Source organism: Nomascus leucogenys, chromosome 20 (assembly GCF_006542625.1).
Source record: "Nomascus leucogenys isolate Asia chromosome 20, Asia_NLE_v1, whole genome shotgun sequence".
NCBI classification, from domain to species: domain Eukaryota; kingdom Metazoa; phylum Chordata; class Mammalia; order Primates; family Hylobatidae; genus Nomascus; species Nomascus leucogenys.
Window position 1 is genome coordinate 36,044,140 of NC_044400.1, and position 21,890 is coordinate 36,066,029.

General features: G+C 42.8%; 1 protein-coding gene and 1 non-coding gene across 2 annotated transcripts in view; both read right to left on the minus strand.

The window, feature by feature from the left end:
• Nucleotides 1-12,830, minus strand: part of LOC100598092 (POTE ankyrin domain family member H) — a 44,481-nt gene extending 31,651 nt beyond the window's left edge. Inside the window, 8 exon segments of the mRNA XM_030801185.1 lie at nucleotides 250-320; nucleotides 2,795-2,932; nucleotides 4,239-4,345; nucleotides 7,105-7,278; nucleotides 7,439-7,553; nucleotides 12,172-12,616; nucleotides 12,619-12,676; nucleotides 12,711-12,830. Of these exon segments, the coding sequence (XP_030657045.1) occupies nucleotides 250-320; nucleotides 2,795-2,932; nucleotides 4,239-4,345; nucleotides 7,105-7,278; nucleotides 7,439-7,553; nucleotides 12,172-12,616; nucleotides 12,619-12,676; nucleotides 12,711-12,830 (1,228 nt within the window).
• Nucleotides 1,441-1,547, minus strand: LOC115832000. The gene has a single exon (XR_004027476.1). It is a non-coding gene; the product is annotated as a U6 spliceosomal RNA (small nuclear RNA).
• Nucleotides 12,831-21,890: the final 9,060 nt, after the last annotated feature.

Consider the following 21,890-nt stretch of genomic DNA (forward strand, 5'->3'; position numbering starts at 1 on the left):
TAGTTGCAGAAAAATAAGCTCAGAGCTTCCACGGATTCTACGTTATGGTAAGTTGTATAATTATTTCATTATATATTACAATGTAATAATAATATAAAGTAGCACAATAAATGTAACATGATTGAATAATGCTGAAACCATCCCCACTTTCCCCAGCCCATGGAAAGATTGTCTTCCACAAAACTGGTCCCTGGTGCCAAAAACGTTGGGGACAACTGACCTAAAGTAATTCACTGTCACAAGTCTTACCTGGATTGCTGTTTTCAGAAGAAGCTTTTAGCATCTGTTTTTCTTTGTAGTCAGAAAGTAACTGGCAAATTCTATGTATAAAAATATAATAAACCAAATTACTATTTTAATACTGATATAAAAAATACTTACCAAATGTAAAATTCTTAAGAGTATTTCAAACAATATCAGAATATCAGAACTTAACAGTATTATCCCATCCACTTATGAGTACATTCTGCAAACTTCTCTTTAAGCTTCTAATTAAAGAAGAAAAAAATGTAGGGTGAAATACTCATAAATCGAGGGCATGTGACCCAGTAAATTAGGTTGCATTAGCATGACATAATAAAAAGTGTCCCAACTCTGCATAAGTCCTAGCTGCATAATGAACAGCTATTTGTTCTTGGACAACTTGCTTCTCTTAGGCTCAATGTCTTCTTCAACAAAGTGAGGACTTTGCTGCCTTATTTCCCTAGGTTGTTATAAAAATTTAAGGAGATAATATTTTTTAAATGCTCAGAGAAATAGTAAAGCAATGGAATAATCTCTTCCTAAACTTTATGACTAAAATTATCTTGGAATCCCAAATAAAACCCAATGCGTATTTTGTTCATAGGTTCTAATATGCAAATGTTGTAGTTTTCAGAAAATGTTATTGAGTCCTAATTTTGCCTCTTAGTTGTCCTACTCCTTATGGCTTATAATTCAGGGCATCTCAACTATGTCACAGTTTGTAACTAAATTTATTCATAAATATCTCATTAAAGTAGGTAATGTGATTGTCCACTATTACGGAGTTGATCAATCACACCAAGGGCAGAAAAACCAATGGATGTTAAGACCTGGTTTGGACCAACGATCCTTCTCTACAGACTCAAACTCTCAGCCAGCAGATGTTTGTGAGGATAATGCTTTATACTGATGTTCAATTCCAGCTGACATGGGAGACCAAAAGTCTACTTTTCTTTTTTTTAGTTTCCATGAAGAAGTTGCAAGTTGACATTCTGTAATTTTCGACATACATACTAACAATGTATTTTGCACCGAACACGTTATTCAGCTCAAAGTCATCTCATAGACCATCTTACATGACTATTTTTGCAGTGCAAATCACAATTTCAATATTTTGGTGGCACCCATTTTGCTTTGATTCACACTGTTTCCTTAGAGCTAGTCAGCAAATAGTCAAATGACCTTCCAGTGACTGCACAAAATATGGAATGCTTCAAAGATTTGTGCTGCCTCCTTATGCAGAAGCCATGCTAACTTTCTCTGTATTGTTCCAATTTTAGGATATGTGCCGCCGAAGCAAGCACAAAGCCCTACTCTTACACATGATTAGTGACGAGTCATGGACAAGGCTTGGCTCTGTTAAGTCCAACTAACCTACTTGAGATTCTGAGAATTCTCTTCAATGGCTTCCTGTGAGCTAGAATTTGAAAATATTTTAAAATCTTGAGCTAGAGATGGAAGTAGCTTGGACGATTTTCATTATCATGTAAATCAGATCACTCAAGGGGCCAACCACAGCTGGGAGCCACTGCTCAAGGGAAGGTTCATATGGGATTTTCTACTGCCCAAGGTTCTATACAGGATATAAAGGTGCCTCACAGTACAGATCTGGTAGCAAAGAAGAAGAAACAAACACTGATCTCTTTCTGCCACATTATTTCAACCCCTCTGACCCTTTAGAACAAGCCCACCCAATACCTGCTAGAGAAAAGACCAACAACAGCCTCAAAGGATCTCTTACCATGAAGGTCTCAGCTAATTCTTGGCTAAGATGTGGGTTCCACATTAGGTTCTGAATATGGGGGGAAGGGCCAATTTGCTCACTTTGTGTGTGGTTTATAAAGTCAGGATGCCCAGTGGCCAGAGCAGGAGGCTGGTGCTTTGGGAACAATGGCTGAGCATATAAGCATAGGTATGGGAACTAAAAAACGTTGTACTTCAAAGTCACTGTATGAATCGCCATGAAGACTTGAGGGACCTGAATCTACCGATTCATCTTAAGGCAGCAGGGCCAGTTTGAGTGGCAACAATGCAGCAACAGAATCAATGGAAACAACAGAATGATTGCAATGTCCTTTTTTTTTCTCCTCCTCCTGACTTGATAAAAGGGACTGTCTTCCTTGGATTTAGTGAACCCCTTCGGTTCCTGAAAAATTCAAGGAGTATATAGGACATAGTCCCCAGAAGACAGTACAAGACTTGCTGATAAACTGGACATTTGCAGGCCCAAATAACTAATCAGAAAAATCAAAGATGTGACACTATTTTTTATCCCATGCATAGGTGTTACACTTGGATGAAATGAACAATGTTGGGATCTCTAAGGATAAAGGTCTTAAAAGTCTTGACATAAAGAATCCTGCACCCATTGGTACTTCTAACTTGTCTTGCTTTTTGTCTGATTTCTGGCTGACGCAGGGGACTAACTCACTGCCACTCTAAAACTACCTGAACCAAACTATGACATCTCACTTGATATGTAAGATGCAACTGTTATAATTATTTTAAACCTCAATTTAGCATTAACTAGCCTTTTAATGTAAACACTTACACATTATGATGACTAGAAATAGCATACTCTCTGGCCGTCTGTCCAAATAGATCTTGAGAAGATACATCAATACTTTGCTCAAGTAGAAGGCTGACTATACTTGCTGATCCACAACATACAGCAAGTATGAGAGCAGTTCTAAAATGACAGAGATAGGAACTGTAATAAAGTTATTTTAAAAGCTAACTTGATATACGTTACCAATTTAACTTCTTGCCTGTCTGTGCAGAATCAAACATTTACATGCACTAAAAGACATAAGCATCTTCAGTGCTCAAGTGTTCATCTTTGTAAAATACCACCAAGGTTAACAGGAAGGGACAAAACAAACCCCTCTTATCTCAGTGGGGTATTGCATAGCAGAGGCTACTAATTTAAAGTCCTTTGACGGGCAAGAAACAATGTTAGGGACACTTATCTGAAGTGAACAAAGATTTAAGTGAAGATTTTGTCACAGCTTCCCTAGACTCATATGCTGTAATAGAAAATCAGCTAGGGGGTAAAATAAATAAGAGCTCTCTGCATGCTGAAAGCAGTAAGATTAATAATAATGGTAAGAATAGTAGTCACAGGAGTTTCAGTTAATGATGCCAATAAGCATGTGCTAGGCACTGAATTAAATGCCACATATATCTTTCTTTCTTATGCACAGCCAACTTTGAAGGATATATTCTCCTATTTTTCATATATGACAACATATTTGGTGGTAAATAACATTCCCAAGGTCACACACCTAGCAAGTAAGAAAGTTAGGAATTCAACCCAGTATTGTGTGAATCCAAAGTCTAGCTCTTTTCTCTTTATCACCCACCTATGGCTTCCCTTCATTAAAGGAAAAGTGTATCCACTTAAAACTATCTTCACTCCCTCTCTCCATACCAATTAAAAATAAAAACATCAAAATACACTGGAAATAAAAAAGGAAAAAAGCTGTTGAACCCACAGTATGTGGGAACAGCAATTAAGTGTCATGTAGGGATAAGCTAACAATATTCTTCAAAGAAAGCAACTTAAGGCAAAGTCATTGAAAAGACAAAAGGATTTTCTACCCCATTTATGTTTAATACAGCGTATTTAGTGGAAAAGCATGTAAGACACAAAGGTTAAAAACTATTAGAAAGCGTTAAGAAGTTCAATACTGAGTCATAACTTTAACTGAAAGTTAAAGTTCAAACTTCATAATATTAATATGAAATCCCTTTAGCTAACATAAGATCATGTAACCAAAAATGTCACATAACAAATAACATCAGTCAATATAATAAAAGATGAATCCTACTAAAACTGTTCTTTATGTTGCCCAGTCCAAATAACTGTTTTTCTACCTAACTGATTTGTGTTCATACTGATCACTATATCCCAGTAAGTATAATCTTATTAATTTAATATTTATGACTTGAGTGACTGCTATCTAGAACACACAGATTAAAAGAAACAACTATACCTTCCATATATATCCAGTGCATTTAAATTAGCTTTTTTCTTGATTAAAAATTTCACCACTTGCTGTTTTTGTTCATGTACACCAAGTAACAGTGGTGTGAGGCCAAGCTGCAAAACAATATAAAGCGAAAACTTATGTAATTCAAAAAAGTACATATTCCTCAACTGAAGTAGAAACTTTATATAAGATCTTATGGACTTACATGCATAGAAAGTAAATAAATTGTAGTCGCTTCCTTCTCACTCTTCTGTGCTTTCCTACACACTGCTCCTTCCCTTGGAAACACCCCTTCTCTGCCTCACCACGTTAACTCTAATCAACTCAAAAACTCACTTTAAACATTTACTGCTTCCAAGACTCTTTACTTCTAACCCAGCATTTGGTATGGCATTATTGGATGATAATATTTTTCCCATCTAAACAAAGAGCTTCCTGAGGGCAGGAGCTGTATCTTTTGTCTGTATATCCTCAACCCTAAAACAAATTGTGTATAAAGCAAGAATTTGCATGTAAAATATTTCTTTAGTTTCATGTTTTACCGAAAGTTCAACCTCCAACATGCAACAAAAATTGCTATTAAAACTCATACTGCCCATTTGAAAAAACTTTCCAACATTCATTTATTTAAAATCTATCTGTATTTAATTTTCCCAGATTGTTAACTAAATCATCAGTTCGTAGGACTACTGAAACTAAATTAACAGAATTCCTATCTGTATTCTTAGTAACTCCATGGTTTTAAGTGTTTAAAACTGCCGATTATGCCAAAGCTCTACATACTTGAGACGCACTGGATAGTCCATAATACAACTGCAATTGGCAAAAAATGGTTTAGAATTTGCTATAATTCTAATTGAGAAAACTCTGCCCTTAACGACTTACTGACCTAAGCACTTGAATGATTGAACAAAGAGACACAAAATGCTGAGAGGGCCATCCTCTACTTACTGAAAGACTACTCACAGCAAATTTCTAAAGACGTTCTGAATGGCAGTGAATAACTGATGGTAGAAAGGAAAATGTATTATTCTGTAACCTGATAGATACTACCAACAATATTCATTTTAATGTCTCAACCACAGAGATAAAAGACAGACTAGGCCAGGAATGGTGGCTCACACCTGTAATCCTAGCATTTTGGGAGGCTGAGGCAGGTGAACCGCTTGAGCCCAGGAGTTCAAGACCAGCCTGAGAAACATGGCAAAAACCTCATCTCTACTAAAAAAAACTGAAGTTGGAGGGCCATCTGAGCTTGGGGAGGTCGAGGCTGCAGTGAGCTGTGATTGCACCACCGCGCTCCAGCCTGGGAAACAGAGTGAGACCCCATCTCAAAAAAAAAAAAAAAAGTCAGATTAACGTTACTGGAAAGGAAAGATTTAAAGAAATCAGCACATATCCAACTCCAACTCTTCTAGAGCTACCTTAAGTTTCTGAGATATAAGAATTTACATATTACATTTCTGTATTCAGTGGTTCTTAAGCAGGAGTGTATCCAGATTTTGAGAAAATTGTTGTTGTTATTGCTGTTGTTGTCGTTGTTGTTGGTCTCATTATGTTGACCAGGCTAGACTCGAACTCCTGAGCTGAAGCAATCCTCCCACCTCAGCCTCCCTAGCAACTGGGACCACAGCCATGCACCACCATGCCTGGCTTCAAGGAAACATTTTCAAATATACATATCCAGGCTTTATTAGACTTACTGTATCAAAATCTTCAGGAAAAAGCCTAGACTTGTTGATTATTTAAACACTTTCCTCAGGTTACTGGGATGCACAATTCTAGCTGAAAGCTAGTGTAATAGACAATTACTTCAGTCTCATTTCTCACCCACATGACCAATTCCCTTTCTCATTTGAAGATTTGGCCAAAAAGAGTAAGGAGGAGGAGAGAGACCCATTTGCTGAAAACACCACATGATTGTTCCCAGTAAGAGAAGAACAGGGTCTAGTCAACTCAAAATCCAACTTGATCTTGTTACTTATTTATCTTCCACCTTCTCATCCAGACACTCTAGATTTGAAAGCAGAGCTGAGACTCTAATTGGCCATTTCTACCAGAATAGGATACTAAGTCAGTTAATTACTTGATATTCCCTCTGCTCAAGGGTTTCCCCTTACATTACACCAATTCACTGCCAATCTGGTTCCTCAGAGGCCTCCTAAAATTGATCTCTAGGCAGTTTACAACCCACTAACTCCCTCTCCCAAACTGAAAACTGTCATTCTCTAAAATTGAAGAGAACCTTGTCTCACCATACAAAGGAAACAAATGAATCAACAACAACAACACACACACACACACAACCTCTTCACGGTCTTTTCCCTCTATTACCTAATTTCCAAATTGGCCCTGATATTTCGGATTGCTCTTTTTCCCTTTCCACTTCTGCCTCATGAGCAATCAGAAATATCTTAAGCCTTGCCACTGAGAGGTGCATCACCTCGTGTCTATTACTGCTTTTTAGGAACTTGCCAAAGGAGCAGGATCTCTATTCACTGAAACATGTTTAAGTTTTCTTGGAGTTTTCATGTAAAACCTGTTTCAGGGCAAATTTTGCCATTTTACATTCATTAGGGGGAAAAAATCCTAGGAGGGAAAAATTGAAAAATAGTAAGTATTACCTTTTATAAATTCAGTGTTTTCAAAAAAAGTATTTACCACAAGTGCATTTAAAAAAGCTGTACCCTCTAATGCTTCTTTGAAAGTTACAATATTTAAAATAAAATCTTAGATAATTAGTTCATTTCAAAATATTTTCATTCAGGTTATGCTTGAGCTTCCAAATACGGAAAACTGGCCCGTACACAGGTCAATGTTAAAATGAATGCATTTCAGTATTTTGAAGATAAAATTGGTAGATCTATACCTTGTTTCTTGATTCGATATCAGCACCGTATAAGAGCAGTGCTTTGGCCATTAATTTATCTTCGTTGTAGATAGCATAGTGCAGACTGGTATTTCCATACTCATCTGGAATAGTTGGATCAGTGCCATGTTCCAGCAACATTAATGCACATTCATCTTCCTGGCATTGTACGGCCTGTCAGTATTAGACCAAAAACAAATTACAAATCCTAGGAATTCAAAATAAACATTCCACAGCTTTCACCAACTACTTATATTTAAAGGAGAAAACTCATTTTTATGCTATGTATTGAAATCAAACCCACCTCACGCTGATATAGTTGGCTACTGCATACCTTTGTCAGAGCTGTCCTCTTTTTGTCATCAAGGACATTAAGTTCACATCGTCTGTCCAGCAGGAGTTTTACTACTTCTGAATTCCCACTGGCAGAGGCCAGATGTAGAGCAGTCCTATGAGAGTGAGAAGACTTTTTAGGAAATTGTAGTGCACCAGCTACAGCCGTATCAATGATTTACGTAATTGCAAACACTGAATACCCTGCTATTACTCTGCCTTCAAAACAAACATTTAACTTTCCCATGAAAAAACCACACTATTTATTATCTCTCATTACTCGCTGTATTAATGAAAGAGCAGCCTATATGAATACAAAGAGCATAGCCCTTGGATGACATTCAACTTGGGCTGGAATCCTACTTGAAGCTCTGTCACTTCCTGGCTGTTGCTTAGCCTTCTGGGGTCTCAGTTTCCTCGTCAATAAAATAGGAATGAAAATAGTAGCTTTCTCACAGGAAACCACTGTAATTCTTAAATGAGACTCTGCACAAAAGATATAGAATAGTTCCTAACAACAGCTCAATAATTGTTAGATATTATAATTTTTACTAATACCACTAAAGAATTAAGTGAGATGATACAATTATACCTACACTTTCAGGTATGTTTTAAATATTGCAGGTAACATTGTATTTTAGTGATTCTAAGATGATCATTGTCTCCATGTTGTCTCCACTGAAATACCACTTACAATTCATGATTTACTATAATTGGCGGCATTTAAATAATTCTCTTATTGAGATATAAAATAATGGGGCATCATACAATCCCTGGTGCCTTACATTAAGTAGAATATGTTATAACAGGTCTGGGGCCGTTCCACTCAGATGACCAGCATTTAGATAAATTTTAGTTTTTAAGTACTATGGAATAAGAGAGCTGAGGTGAAAACAACAACAAATTTCTAAAATAAACCAATTTTTACTTTGGTTTTCAATAAACTTTAAGCCAAAGAAAACTTGGAATTGAAATGCATAGCATGGGCTTATTTTTTTCAATACTTAGATTTATACAATGTATGTACATCAGATATTTCCAATGATTCATATTCGGATTCAAGACTTATAAATTTTCTCTTTTTACAAAGGATTTATGAAACTATTTGTGGAGCTTTTTTCAACTTTTACATGCAGGGGTACATGTGCAGGATGTGCAGGTTTGTTACATAGGTAAACGTGCACCAAGGGGGTTGGTTGTACAGACTATTTCATTACCCAGGTGTTAAGCCCAGTACCTGTTCGTTCTATTTCCTGCTTCTTTCTCTCCTCCCACCCTCCACCCTCTGATAGGCCCCAGCGTGTGTTGCTTCCCTCTAGGTATCTGCGTGTTCTCATCATGTAGCTCCCACCTATAAGTGAGAACATGCAGTATTGGGTTTTCTCTTCCTATGTTAGTTTTCTAAGGATAATGGCTTTCAACACCATCCATGTCCCTGCAAAGGACATGCTCTCGTTCCTTCTTTCATGGCTGCATAGTATTCCATGCTGTGTATGTACCACATTTTAGTACTTAAAACAACTAAAACAGTCTTTACCCAAGACTTATAAATTTTCAAAAGGGCAGTTAAGGGTTGCCTTTTACTATTTTCTACCTTCAGAAATGCTTCTGTTTGAAAGGAGGGAGGAAAAGCTTCAATTGAGATTAAGTCCTAATGCCCCAATTTTAAATCTCTCAGCTTGCTTAAGCCTAGCAGGTAAACATGAAGTTTTCAAAGATGGAAGGATCCTGAGAGATAGTAGAATATGCCTGCCCCATAATAGGTGTCTGGCTTATGTCTGATGACTAAATGGATTGAAAAAATGGAAGAACACAGCTTGGGAGTTCAATATTTTTAAAGAAAACTCCTGTAGAGTAGGGCAATACATGTGCAATAGTAATAATCTTTTATATTTGCTATTTTAATTTTCATAAATATATAACTCAAGTAAAATGATTAATTCATACTTTTTACATGTTAATCTATATATAATGAAAAGGTAATTATGTAATAAAATGTATATACAATAAAATCTACAGGAACAGGTAAACACAATCCCTTTACTTCTGAAGAGGGTAAAAGTTCACAGAAGATAGCTAACCACAGAAATAAAAATAAATAATAGAATGTGAGAAATTATTTGCATCTACGCAAGAAGCATATTCCTTCTCTTCCCAAGGATTATTTCATTACTAATGAACCTTAACTAAAACTTCAGATGCTCACTGCAGAAATCACAGATAAGAGAAAGGGAAAAACTTCACTTACAAATCCCCAGAAACAAGTTTGATTATATTTTCTACATATTTTCAGCTAACACAAGAGCAGATTCTGTTCGTGTATATGTGTAACAAACTGGTTTTTTTCTCACTTGATATAGCAAAGTACATCTTTGCATGTCAACATATCTCTGTATCTACTGACATCCTCAATAGTTACATATTATTCCATCCTATGGATGCACTGAAATTTGTTCATGAAATCTTTATATGGGTTCTTCTAAATACACTGCTATTTTAAACAATACTAAGAAAAACAGACATCTATTTGGTAAAGATATTTCAGTATAATGGAATTGACGAGTAAAAAGCATAACATTTTTAAAATGTGATTCTTACCACTAAAGTGTCTGTTTGAAAACCTGCAGCAATTTAAACTTTAAACAACTATATAAGTACCACTGTTCTTCATCCTCACAAACTTTGTGGATAGAAAACAGTATTTCTTTTTTTTTTTTTTTTTTTTTTTTTTGAGATGGAGTCTCACTCTGTCACCCATGCTGGAATGTAGTGGCATGATCTCGGCTCACTGCAACCTCCACCTCCCTGGTTCAAGCAATTCTCTTGCTTCAGCCTCCTGAGTAGCTGAGATTACAGGTGTGTGCCACCATGCCCAGCTAATTTTTTGTATTTTTAGTAGAGATGGGAGCTCACCACACTGGCGAGGCTGGTCTCAAACTCCTGACTTCATGATCCACCTGCCTCAGCCTCCTAAAGTGCTGGGATAACAGGCATAAGCCACTGCACCCGGCCTTTCATTCCTCCTCTAACTTAAATAGAAAACAGTATTTCATTCCTCTTCTAACTTAATTCCTTCTTCTACCAGGAACGCTATCTTTTCCTATGCGCATAGGTCACTGGTAGATATGCAAAAAAGTACTTTGCCCAATTTTAAAATGTGCTTATTTTATCGTATCTGCATATGTAGGCCAGGCACGGTGGCTCACGCCTGTAACCCCAGCACTTCGGGAGGCCAAGATGGGTGGATCACGAGGACAGGAGTTCAAGACCAGCCTGGCCAAGATGGTGAAACCCCATCTCTACTAAAAATACAAAACAATTAGCCAGGCGTGGTGGCAGGTGCCTGTAATCCCAGCCACTCAGTAGGCTGAAGCAGAGAATTGCTTGAAGCTAGGAGGCAGAGGTGGCAGTGAGCCAAGATCGCACCACTGCACTCCAGCCTGGGCAACAGAGAGAGACTCCATCAAAAAAATATATAAATAGGCATTTGTGTTTTCTTCTGGTATGTTTCTCTTTTCAAATATTTAAAATTTTTAATCTATACTCTTATTTTTGTGATATAAACATCTAGATAGTTTTCTCCAAAAATGAATTATGAACAATCCATCTTTTTTAAATAATAAAAAACATCACCATTATCAAGTGCTAAATTCTTACATATATTTGGGTATTTCTAAATTTCCTATTCTGTTTTATTCATTGATGTCTTTTCAGCCGTTAGTAAACAATTTGTGGAAATAAATAACATGCACATTTTGATATCTGGAAAAGCAAGCCTTTTACCATTCTGTTACAAAAAAATTTATCACAATAATAAAAGACAGCATGTGGAATTTAAAAACGCTAAAACTGCTATTTTTATTTGGCTTAGGTGAAAGTGATAAATAGAAAAAGCTCACATCTTTTTTTTTTTTTTTTTGAGACGGAGTCTCGCTCTGTCTCCCAGGCTGGAGTGCAGTGGCGCTATCTTGGCTCACTGCAAGCTCCGCGTCCCAGGTTCACGCCATTCTCCTGCCTCAGCCTCCTGAGTAGCTGGGACTGCAGGCACCTGCCACCGCGCCTAGCTAATTTTTTTATATTTTTTAGTAGAGACGGGGTTTCACCATGTTAGCCAGGATGGTCTCATCTCCTGACCTCGTGATCCGCCCACCTAGGCCTCGCAAAGTGCTGGATTACAGGCATGAGCCACCCCGCCCAGCCAAAAAGCTCACATCTTAAGAAAATTCGATCTTCCTATTCGAGCACAGGAACCATCTTCCCATTTCAGTTTCCTTCTAAGTTTCCTCAGTAAAGAACATATTTACACAGTGTACATTTATATAAAACCCATACTGGATTTTATTTGAAGAATATTTAGCCCTGAAGTTGATGTGTTATGGGGCTTCCTTCTTAGTTCTCAATATACACTTTTCTATAACGTATAGAACATTGTTTTAAAATCTGTAGATTAAAAATAATCTGCTGCATCAACAATTTTGCGAGTTAAATCACTTTAAAACAGTCTATTAGTGTTCTACGAGGAAAATTATAATTTGATTGGAAATCAGCTAAAGTTTTGTTTTTGCGTTGCAGCTCATAAAGGGGCCTGGGCCCTGACCTCTCTGAGGTTTCCACATCCAGGGTGGTGTGAGGCCTGCGGAGGCGAGAAAGCCAGGTCCCCTTCCTCCCCCGCCAGGAGGGTATGTCCCCATCATCCCCCCACGTCCCACCTCCTCCCAGCCCAGGCCTGGTTACCTCTTTTGCTTGTCCTTCTCGTTCACGTCAGTGTCCCTGAGCATGACGATGAGATCCTTTCTGGGGACTTTACCCCACCAGGCAGCTCTGTGGAGCTTGTCCAGATCTTCTCGATGGACGTGGTACCTGGGCTCCATGAAGGCGCTGTCATCGTAGTCTCCCCAAGCGCCCACGTTGCTTCTGAGTGTCTTCACAGAGGACTCATCGTGGTCTCCAGAAGCGCCCACGTTGCTTCTGAGCGTCTTCACAGCGGAGTCATCGTGGTCTCCAGAAGCGCCCACCTTGCTTCTGAGCGTCTTCACAGCGGAGTCATCGTGGTCTCCAGAAGCGCCCATGTTGCTTCTGAGCGTCTTCATAGCGGAGTCATCGTGGTCTCCAGAAGCGCCCACGTTGCTCTTGCCTCTCCCCCTGCAGCAGGGGAAGCAATGGCAGCACCACTTCCCATCTTGCTTCTGAGCGTCTTCATAGCAGAGTCGTCGTGGTCTCCAGAAGTGCTGACGTTGCTCTTGCCTCTCCTGCACGCTGGCCATGCACGTTGCTCTTGCCTCTCCCCTGCAGCAGGGGAAGCAGTGGCAGCACCACTTGCCCATCTTGCTTCTGAGACCAAATGGCTTCTTCACAGAGGAGGCAGCCGGCATTGAACCAACCTCAGCCATCATCTGCTTTTAACAGCCAGGAGAGGCCAGTAGTAGCGAGCAGATCGCGTCTACCAACCAGTTTCACCAACTAGCAGGTAACTCCGGGTTTCCAATCTGTTTGAAAAGTCAATCCCAGCCAAAACCTGCCAACCCCAGCAGGGGAGGCCAGCCCACCCCACTCAGGGAAAACCCACACCCACCCAGGGTGACCCCACGCCCACCCCAGCAAGGGCCACCCCCCCCAAGAAAACACCCGGCCCACCCAAGGGAATGCCAAACCCAGCAGAGAAAAGATCAAGCCCAGTAAAAGAACGTGAGAGAGGAAACGTCAGCCCAAGGAGAAACCGTCAATCCAAGGAGGAAAGGTCAATCCAAGCGACCAACGCAAAGCCAAGCCGCTACAGGCCAGCCAAGCCGCTACGCGCGTGCGGCATGCGCGTGCAGTTACACGCCAGCCAAACCGTTACGCACGTGCAGCGTGCGCGTGCAAGCCGTTACAGGCCAGCCAAGCCGTTACACACGTGCGGCACGCGCGTGCAGTTACACGCCAGCCAAACCATTATGCGCGCGCGTGCCGTGCAAGCATTACAAGCCAGCCGCTGCGCGTTGCGGCGTGCGCGTGCGGCGTGCGGACCGTGCACATCTCAGGTGGCGTCAGTGCACGTGGCACAGACAGTGGCCGATGCGTGCAACCCGGGTAAGTCTTGGCGCCACGAATGTCACTGACAGCTTGGTGTTCCCGGCAAACTTCCTGGGAGTCAGCCGAGCTTTCAAGCCATTGAGAAGCCTCTGGTGAAAAAACCTCTTGCAGGACTGGGGCTAAGCGGCTGGAACTTGAGGATGCTGACAGCCTCCTCTGAAGAAAGCCCCCAGGACACTCCTGGCGGTGCTGTTGTGCGTGGCAGCTGCTGCAGCTCGGAGCACGGGCCGGCGGAGCTGGCTACAAATGGTCTCGAAATCATGGAGCATGTTCTCACTCATAGATGGGAATTGAACAATGAGCACACACGGACACAGGAAGGGGAACATCACACACCGGGGCCTGTTGTGGGGTGGGGGAAGGGGGGAGGGATAGCATTAGGAGATATACCTAATGCAAAATGACGAGTTAATGGGTGCAGCACACCGACATGGCACATGGATACATATGTAACAAACCTGCACGTTGTGCACATGTACCCTAAAAATTAAAGTATAATAAAATAAAAAAAAATCATGGAGCACAAGACGCCCACCGAGCCCAGCGCCTGCCTGAGGCGCCTTCGACACCTGCTCCTCTTTGCTCTGCACCCAGAACACGAGGCCATCAGCGAGGGGGCATTTGGGACCACAGGATCGCAGTCAGCTCCTGCCCCGGTGCCCCCTGCCCGCTGTCCGAGCCAGGGCCAACAGCTGTGGGGCTTCTTGCCTGGGGGACTCTGCTCCACTGGCATGCAATAGGGTCAAGGTGCAGGCCGTTGTGTCCAGGCCGGCAAGAGGGGGCTTGGAGGAGCAGTCACAGGACAGCGCTCTCCCCTCCTGTGGATGACTCCTTCCTGCCCTTTCCTTTCTCTGCTAAAGCCTCCAACGTTTTCTGTCCCATCCATATGCTCCACTTATGCCCCTGCTTTTGCTTTGATTTTCTCATTAAAATAAATCTGCAGGCTGGCTGGGTGCAGTGGCTCATGCCTATAATCCCAGCACTTTGGGAGGCCGAGGCAGGTGGATCACCTGAGGTTGGGAGTTCGAGACCAGCCTGACCAACATGGAGAAACCCTGTCTCTACTAAAAATACAAAATTAGCCAGGCGTGGTGGTGCACGCCTGTAATCCCAGCTACTCAGGAGGCTGAGGCAGGAGAATCACTTGATGCCGAGAGGCAGAGGTTGTGGTGAGCCAAGATACTGCCATTGCACTCCAGCCTGGGCAACAAGAGCAAAACTCCATCTCAAAAATAAATAAATAACAAAATAAAATAAATCTGCAGGCTGCCCCCTCACAGCAACGTGTCTTCCCTGCATTACTGCCGAAGGATTGCCACACCCCCTGCCCTGGTGGACTACACCTCTTAAGGATACCTCTGCCTTCCACCTCACTCCTGAATCACCCACATCTTCCTCTCTAGTCAGTTGTACAAACGTGCTTTTTCCTGGCCCATCTTTAAAACATCCTCTTCATGCTTCGCTCTCCAGCTGCATCCCATTTCTCTGTTCCCCTGTAGAGCAAAATGGCTCCAAAACGTGGTCTCGACTTACCTTGAACACCCCTCCTCCCTCTCGCTATCTGAGCTACTCCAATCCAGCTCTCCGCCTCTGCACTGCCCTGAACCTGCTCCTGCCGGCAGCAATGGCCTATGGAGAAGTGCAGCCCCCAGCTGTAAGACAGGGGGCCTCCCTCCCTGCTGCTCCTCAGCACCCCCTGCACGTGGCTTCCTGGACCACTCTTCTCCCGCTCCGAGGCCCCTCCTCCGCGCAAATTTCGGGACTCCTGGCTGCCCAAGGCCGCTTTTCCGTTTTCTGTCCACACCTGCTTCCTGGGGTTGCATTTATTCCCACAGCTCCAAATGCCACCTGCCTGCTCATCGCGCCCCGCCCAGGCCTCTCCCTGGCTAGCAGCGTCTCCTGCGTTTTCCCACTTGATGCTCATAGACACCACCTCTCGCCCTTCCTTCACAAACAGCTCCAAACAAAACTGTCTCCGTTTCAGTTAATGGCTCCTTAGGACGGAAAACCCGGAGTCCTCCCCGTGCGCTCTTTCTCTCACAACCAGAGCTAACCCAGCATTAATCCCCGCGACTCTTGCACGCTTCCAGCCTCCACCGCCCTGACCCAGGGTGCGGGCCCTCGCAGCCGCCTCCACCTTGCGCCCTGCGGTTCATGCTCCACACAGACTCAAGAGTCAGATCGCGCCTCTCTGGCTCCACCAGAGAGCAGGCCTTCGAGGCTACAGCAGGGGCCGGCTCTCCCCGCTCCTTCCTGGGCCCAGCGCACTCTTTGCAGGCATCCTGGCTCCCTCAGCGGAGGAGGACTTGCCAGCGTGTCACTTTCTCTGTAAAACACTCCAAATGTCCCTTTATGCCCTAATTTTTTTACTCTCCATAGCATTTTTCTTCCTCTAATATACTATTTACTTATGTTGTTTATTTTCTTCTCCTACCAGAATGTACTGGCCATAAGAGCAAAACTTTTTTTCCTGCTTTGTTTGCCTTTGTATCCCCGGTAGCACAGACATATTTAATATTTAATTGTTGAGAGAATGAATGAACATGCTCCCCCTATTTACCTATCACTCTGCTGCCCTGCAACGGGCCCTCAGCTTCCTGCTAACAAAGATTCTCTGCTTGGCCAAACGGTAGTCCGGCTCCTGAACGTCCTCCTACGTCCATCTGTGCACGTCCTCGTAAAATCCAGTTTCACCAAGAACCTTGGTAAGTCAGGTTAGCAAGAAGCCCCTACCCTCAATACCTCATCGCCCTCCATATCTGATCAGGCTCCTCATCCTCCATCCTCCCCAAGGTGAAGTCTGACCGCCATGGCCTGTCTTCAGCAAGAATCCTATTGGGCCAGATTAGCCAGAGTCCTTTTTACTCTGAATCACCTTTTAGTCATTTTCCACCCACTGCCCCCAACCCTGCTCCTTGGTTATCAGCTCCCCCTTGCCCATGCTGTATTTGAGTTGAACCTGATCTATGTCGATCCACCTATACCTACCTCAGTGGTCTGGAATCAAGTCCACCTGCCATGCTAGTAACGTTGAGTAATTTTTCTTTAACACTGCTCATGCTGACCTTATACCTGCTGACCTCAGCCCCTCTCTCCACCACTCTGTGTCCTACGCCCAGCTTTGCTGGCTCTTCCAAGCAGAAAATGTCCTCTCTGCTTTCTGTTTCCAGAGTCCTTCCTCCACATCTTTTCTTGGACGCTGATGATTGATGTGTTCATCTCCCCTCCCTTCCACACTAAGCTCAGCCCTGCAGCCTCTTGTCTAAGACAAGCTGAAGTAGTGCTTGAAGAAACCGGCTCTAAGAGGTTAAATGGTCTGCCAAAGCCAGTGAGGTCCCTACCTCTGTGCATTCACACCTGCCACCTCTGGAAAGAGACCTGGCACTGCACCCTGCTGAGGCTGCCCAGCTACCCTGAGCCCTTGCCCAATGCCACCAACAGTGAATCTGCATCAGAGACACTGGACTGAACCCCAGCCTTTGGCGATTTGCTAAGTTAGAGAAATCATGTGTTTAGCATTGAACCCAAGCAGCACCTGTCTTAGTCTGTTATACGCTGCTTATAGCAGAAAACGTGAAACTGGGTAATTGATGAAGAAAAGAAATTTTCATTTCTCTCCCAAGGTCGAGGGAGCACATCTGGTGAGGAACTTCTTGCTGGTGAGGACTCTGCAGAGTCCCAAGGCAGTGTAGGACAGTCCACAGCAAGGAGGTGGAGCATGCTGATGCTACTTCTTCTTCTTCCTTTAAAGCCTTCAGTCCCATTGATATCATAACGCACTAATCCATTAACTCATGATGGATGAGTCCATTCGTGAGAATGAAGCCCTCAGGACCTAATCACCACTTAAAGAATCCAACTTCTCAACACTGCCACACTGGGGATTCAGTTTCAGCAGGAGTTTCAGACAGGACAAACACTGCTATCATAGCCACCCCTCTTCTCATGCCACCCAGGCTGGGACCCCAGCCTACCCTGCAACTTAGCCACAGGGCACAAGCCCCAAGGCCTCCTACCCCCTGCCACATTCAGGAGTCCCACCCAGTCTTCCTGAAAGGCTCCCACTCTTCCTTCTTCTCTTCCAGCCAGAATGGCCGTACCTCACACACCCCTCCTTCCTGTTCAAATTAGGTACCCCTCCTTCCGTCTCCCAGCACGTGACCTCTATCACACCTCACACCGGAGCTGGCAGAGGGAAGGTGCCTTCTTCTTAACTTAGTGAGCCAGGGCCTGAGCAGGCTCTCAGGAGTGCTGGCGACTGAATTAGGAGGGTGGGAGTGTGCAGCAATGTCACCAGAGGTGCACCTGCTGGAGAGATTTCAGGAAATCCCTAAGCAGCTATTGTTCATAAACAGTTGTGTGACAATAGTTATTTGCAGCTAAAACACAAAGTCAGTAATTAATAAACTATGTGGCATGAGGGGATTGTTGTCTTTGTGAAAATAGGAAGCTTATTTTTTCATTTGTACACATTCATGGGGTACATGTGCAATTTTGTTACATGCATGGATTGCATAGTGGCCAAGTCGGGGCTTTTAGGATATCCGTCACCACAGTAATGTACATTGCACCCATTAACCAATTTCTCCTACTCCTCCTCCTCCTTGCCACCCCTTCACCCTTTGTCTCCATTGTCTCTCATCTTACTTTCAGCATACATATTTTTTAGCTCCCAACTATGAGTGAGCACATGCAGTGTTTGTCTTTCTATGCCTGGCTTATTTCACTTAAGAACTTAAGATAATGGCTTCCATTTCCATCCATGTTGCTGCAAAAGACATGATTTCATTCTTTTTATGGCTGAATAGTTTACCATTGTGTATATATGGCACATTATCTTTATCCATTTATCCAATGATGGACACCTTGGTCGATTCCATATCTTCGTGATTGTGAAGCTTTGACTTATTAATGAAGTGGCTTGAAATTCACCCAGGAAATTGCTGAGGTCTTATCAGAACTGAGTCCTTTGCTGGGTCTGCAGTCATTTGGATCAAGCATGACCTTATTCCCAGCAGGGTGGGCATTCAGAACTCTGCAGAGTTCTACTCCACACAGCCCCTCTGGGTCCCTTATTGGACCTGGGCCTGAAGAAAAGAAAATCTGTCTCTGCATTTTATGTAAAAGTACGGTTATTACTGGTTTGTTTTGTTGTTGTTGTTTGTTTTTTGTTTGTTTGTTTGTTTTGACAGAGTTTTGCTCTTGTCGCCCAGGCTGGCGTGCAATGGCACGATCTCGGCTCACTGCAACCTCTGCCTCCTGGGTTCCAGCGATTCTCCTGCCTCAGCCTCCCGAGTAGCAGGGATTACAGGCGTGTGCCACCACTAATTTTGTATTTTTAGTAGAAACAGGGTTTCACCATGTTGGCCAGGCTGGTCTCCAACTCCTGACCTCAAGTGATCTGCCTGCCTTGGCCTCCCATAGTGCTGGGATTACAGGTGTGAGCTACCGCACCTGGCCCAATTATTACTTTTTATCTTAAAGCCTTGAAATTATCCCTCAAAAAAGGCTGTTCATTTTACTAACTTTTTTTTTTTTTTTTTGAGACAGAGTCTCTCTCTGTTGCCCAGGCTGGAGTGCAGTGGCACAATCCCTGCACACTGCAAGCTCTGCCTCCCAGGTTCACGCCATTCTCCCACCTCAGCCTCCCAAGTAGCTGGGACAACAAGCGCCTGCCACCACACCCAGCTAATTTTTTGTATTGTTAGTAGAGATGGGGTTTCACCATGTTAGCCAAGATGGTCTCGATCTCCTGACCTCGTGATCCACCTGCCTCAGGCTCCCAAAGTGCCGGGATTACAGGCATGAGCCACCATGCCTGGCCCATTTTATTAACTCTTGAATTGAGCTCAGTTCTCTATATGAACTCAGTTGTTAATCATTAAAACTGGTAGGTTGGCTGTTTCAAGGCAAAATCTACTTCTTACTCCAAACTGGTTTCCTTTTCAAATTTAAACAGGGAGGAAGCCCCAGCCCAACTGGCTGGATCCCAGAGCTACAGGTGACAACCCCCACACACCCTCTGAGTCTCACTGTGAAATCCAGAACATTGGTGTGCAGTCTGGAGGGACTAGTGTTAAGCTCTTTATATATCAAGTGCTATCTATGAGCAAATGAGGTTGATTCACAGAGTTTCATCAGCAGGGCATCATCCCCCAATAAAATACTAACTTTAAAGTTAATTCTTATTGTAGATCCATACAGAAGTGCTTCATATAGAAGATTACCTTTTAAGGGGCCCAAAAGACATGTGGCTATACCAAGAACAAAATGCAGGTTAGCAAAGCCCTGCATAAATGTTTATAATTAAGTAGTTCTTATTATATTGGGCAAAACCCAGACTTTTGCTTCATCAAATTTTAGAATAAATCAGCTTTAACAAATAGAATTAAATGAGATATAATCTAATAAGAAGGTAGAAATTGAGAACAAAATCCAATAAAAAGGAAGACTGAGATACGAACTGAGGGGTTCATGGTGCTTACCGCTTGGGATTCTGAGACAAAAAGGCATCTCATCCCCAAATGGAATTTAGGCTGGATGGTCCAAGGTCCTGGAGCACTGTTGTTAATTCAGTTCCATCTAATACAGATTTGTGGGAACACAGCCTCATTTTTCAGACATCCTAAATATGAAAATACTCAGGAAGAAGAAGATGTCATGATGTATGTAATTTACTTTAAAATTCTCCACTAAAAACAAAATAGCAAATATGGCAAAACGAGTTTAATCTATGGGTGTGGCCGAGTCTCTGACAGGGCCCCAAAGAGTCCTTCCTGTTCTTCATGCCCATGTGCAACCTCCACCCTTAGAGTGGCCCTGGACTCACCTCTAACAGACAGCAGGTCACAAAAGTCGGGGACTCCCACTCTCTCACCCTCTCCCTCCTGCCCTAGGGGAGGCCATAGACAAATAGACAAAACGTGGTGGATGGGTGTTCGTGAAATATCATTCAGTTGCAAAACAAGTGAAGCTCTGATGTGCGCTACAGCACAGATGGACCTAAGACATTATGCTACGTGGCATAGGCCGGACGCAGAAGGAAAATACTGCATGATTCCCCTCACGTGCAATCTCTAGATGAGGAAAATGTGTAGAGACAGAAAGCAGCCCCACCCAAGAAGCTAGGAGGGTGGAGAAAGGTGTTTCTCACTCCCCACAGGTGCCAGGGGGCAGCCCACTTGGACAGCCATCGCTTTAAAGTCCTCCTCAGAGAATCCCTTCACACCTAATTTGTTGCAGAGCGTTTTCCTTCATGACGGATGTGCCGAGAACACTGACAGGGCCTCCAGTCCTGGCACGGGGTTCCAGTCCCACACACTCTATGAGCCAGAACATTCCACTGGAGTTTTGATGGGTGGGTGGGCTCCAGCCTTATCTGTTTACAGCTGATAAGGAGGAAAGAGGCCCTTTCCTGGCAGGGACCCACCTCCTCCCTTCCAGTGCTCCCAGGGCAACTCTTCCAGCTGGGCCTCTCGATGGCAAACAGGGCAGCTCCTCTGCAGTAAAATGCAAAACACTTTTATAAGACCTTTGAGTCAATGCGGCAACCTGGGACCGCTTTGTGTGGAAAGCAAGTGACAGTTTGGCGAAAATAGGTCATCAGAAGCTTTATCGCCTGGCCATCAGCCCTTCTTCTCAGAGCCAACTGCAGAGCTTAAGCAAACAGCTTAAGCACATCACACTGCTATTTCTTGCCTCTCAGTTCTGTCTTGCTGGCAAGACATTTTTTTTTCCTAGTTTCCACTTATAAAGTGCAGATTTTCAAAATCTTACTCTACATATGAAATGTCATCATGTATTAGAGTTTTTAAAACTTCAAGAAAAAAGGGAGGAAACAAATGAGATAAAATTGGCAAAGGCTGATACTTAATTGTTGAACCTGGGCTTATTGACTCATTCTCCCAGCCTTTGTGTGTGTTTGGAAATGTCCACTAAGGTAAAATTTAATAAATAAACTGTGGGGGAAAGTTAGCTTTTAGAGGCTGCTTTTAAAGCTTTACTATTGTCAGAGAGGTTTGGTTTCAACATCACTCTGTAAAATGAACAGTTTTAAAACTTATTCATACAAAAAATACAATCATCTAGCTTATATACATCTTCATTTTAGTATACAAACAATTTAGCTCATGCAGAAGATTCTATTAACTTAAAGTCATAAAATGTACTTACTTTTACATATAATTAAATGATGTAATTAACCAGTAGTAACCACTGAGTTTAAAAGTGTATTTTTCGGCCGGGCATGGTGGCTCATGCCTGTAATCCCAGCACTTTGGGAGGCCAAGGCAGATGGATCACAAGGTCAGGAGATCAAGACCATCCTGGCTAACACGGTGAAACCCTGTCTCTACTAAAAGTACAAAAAATTAGCTGGGCGT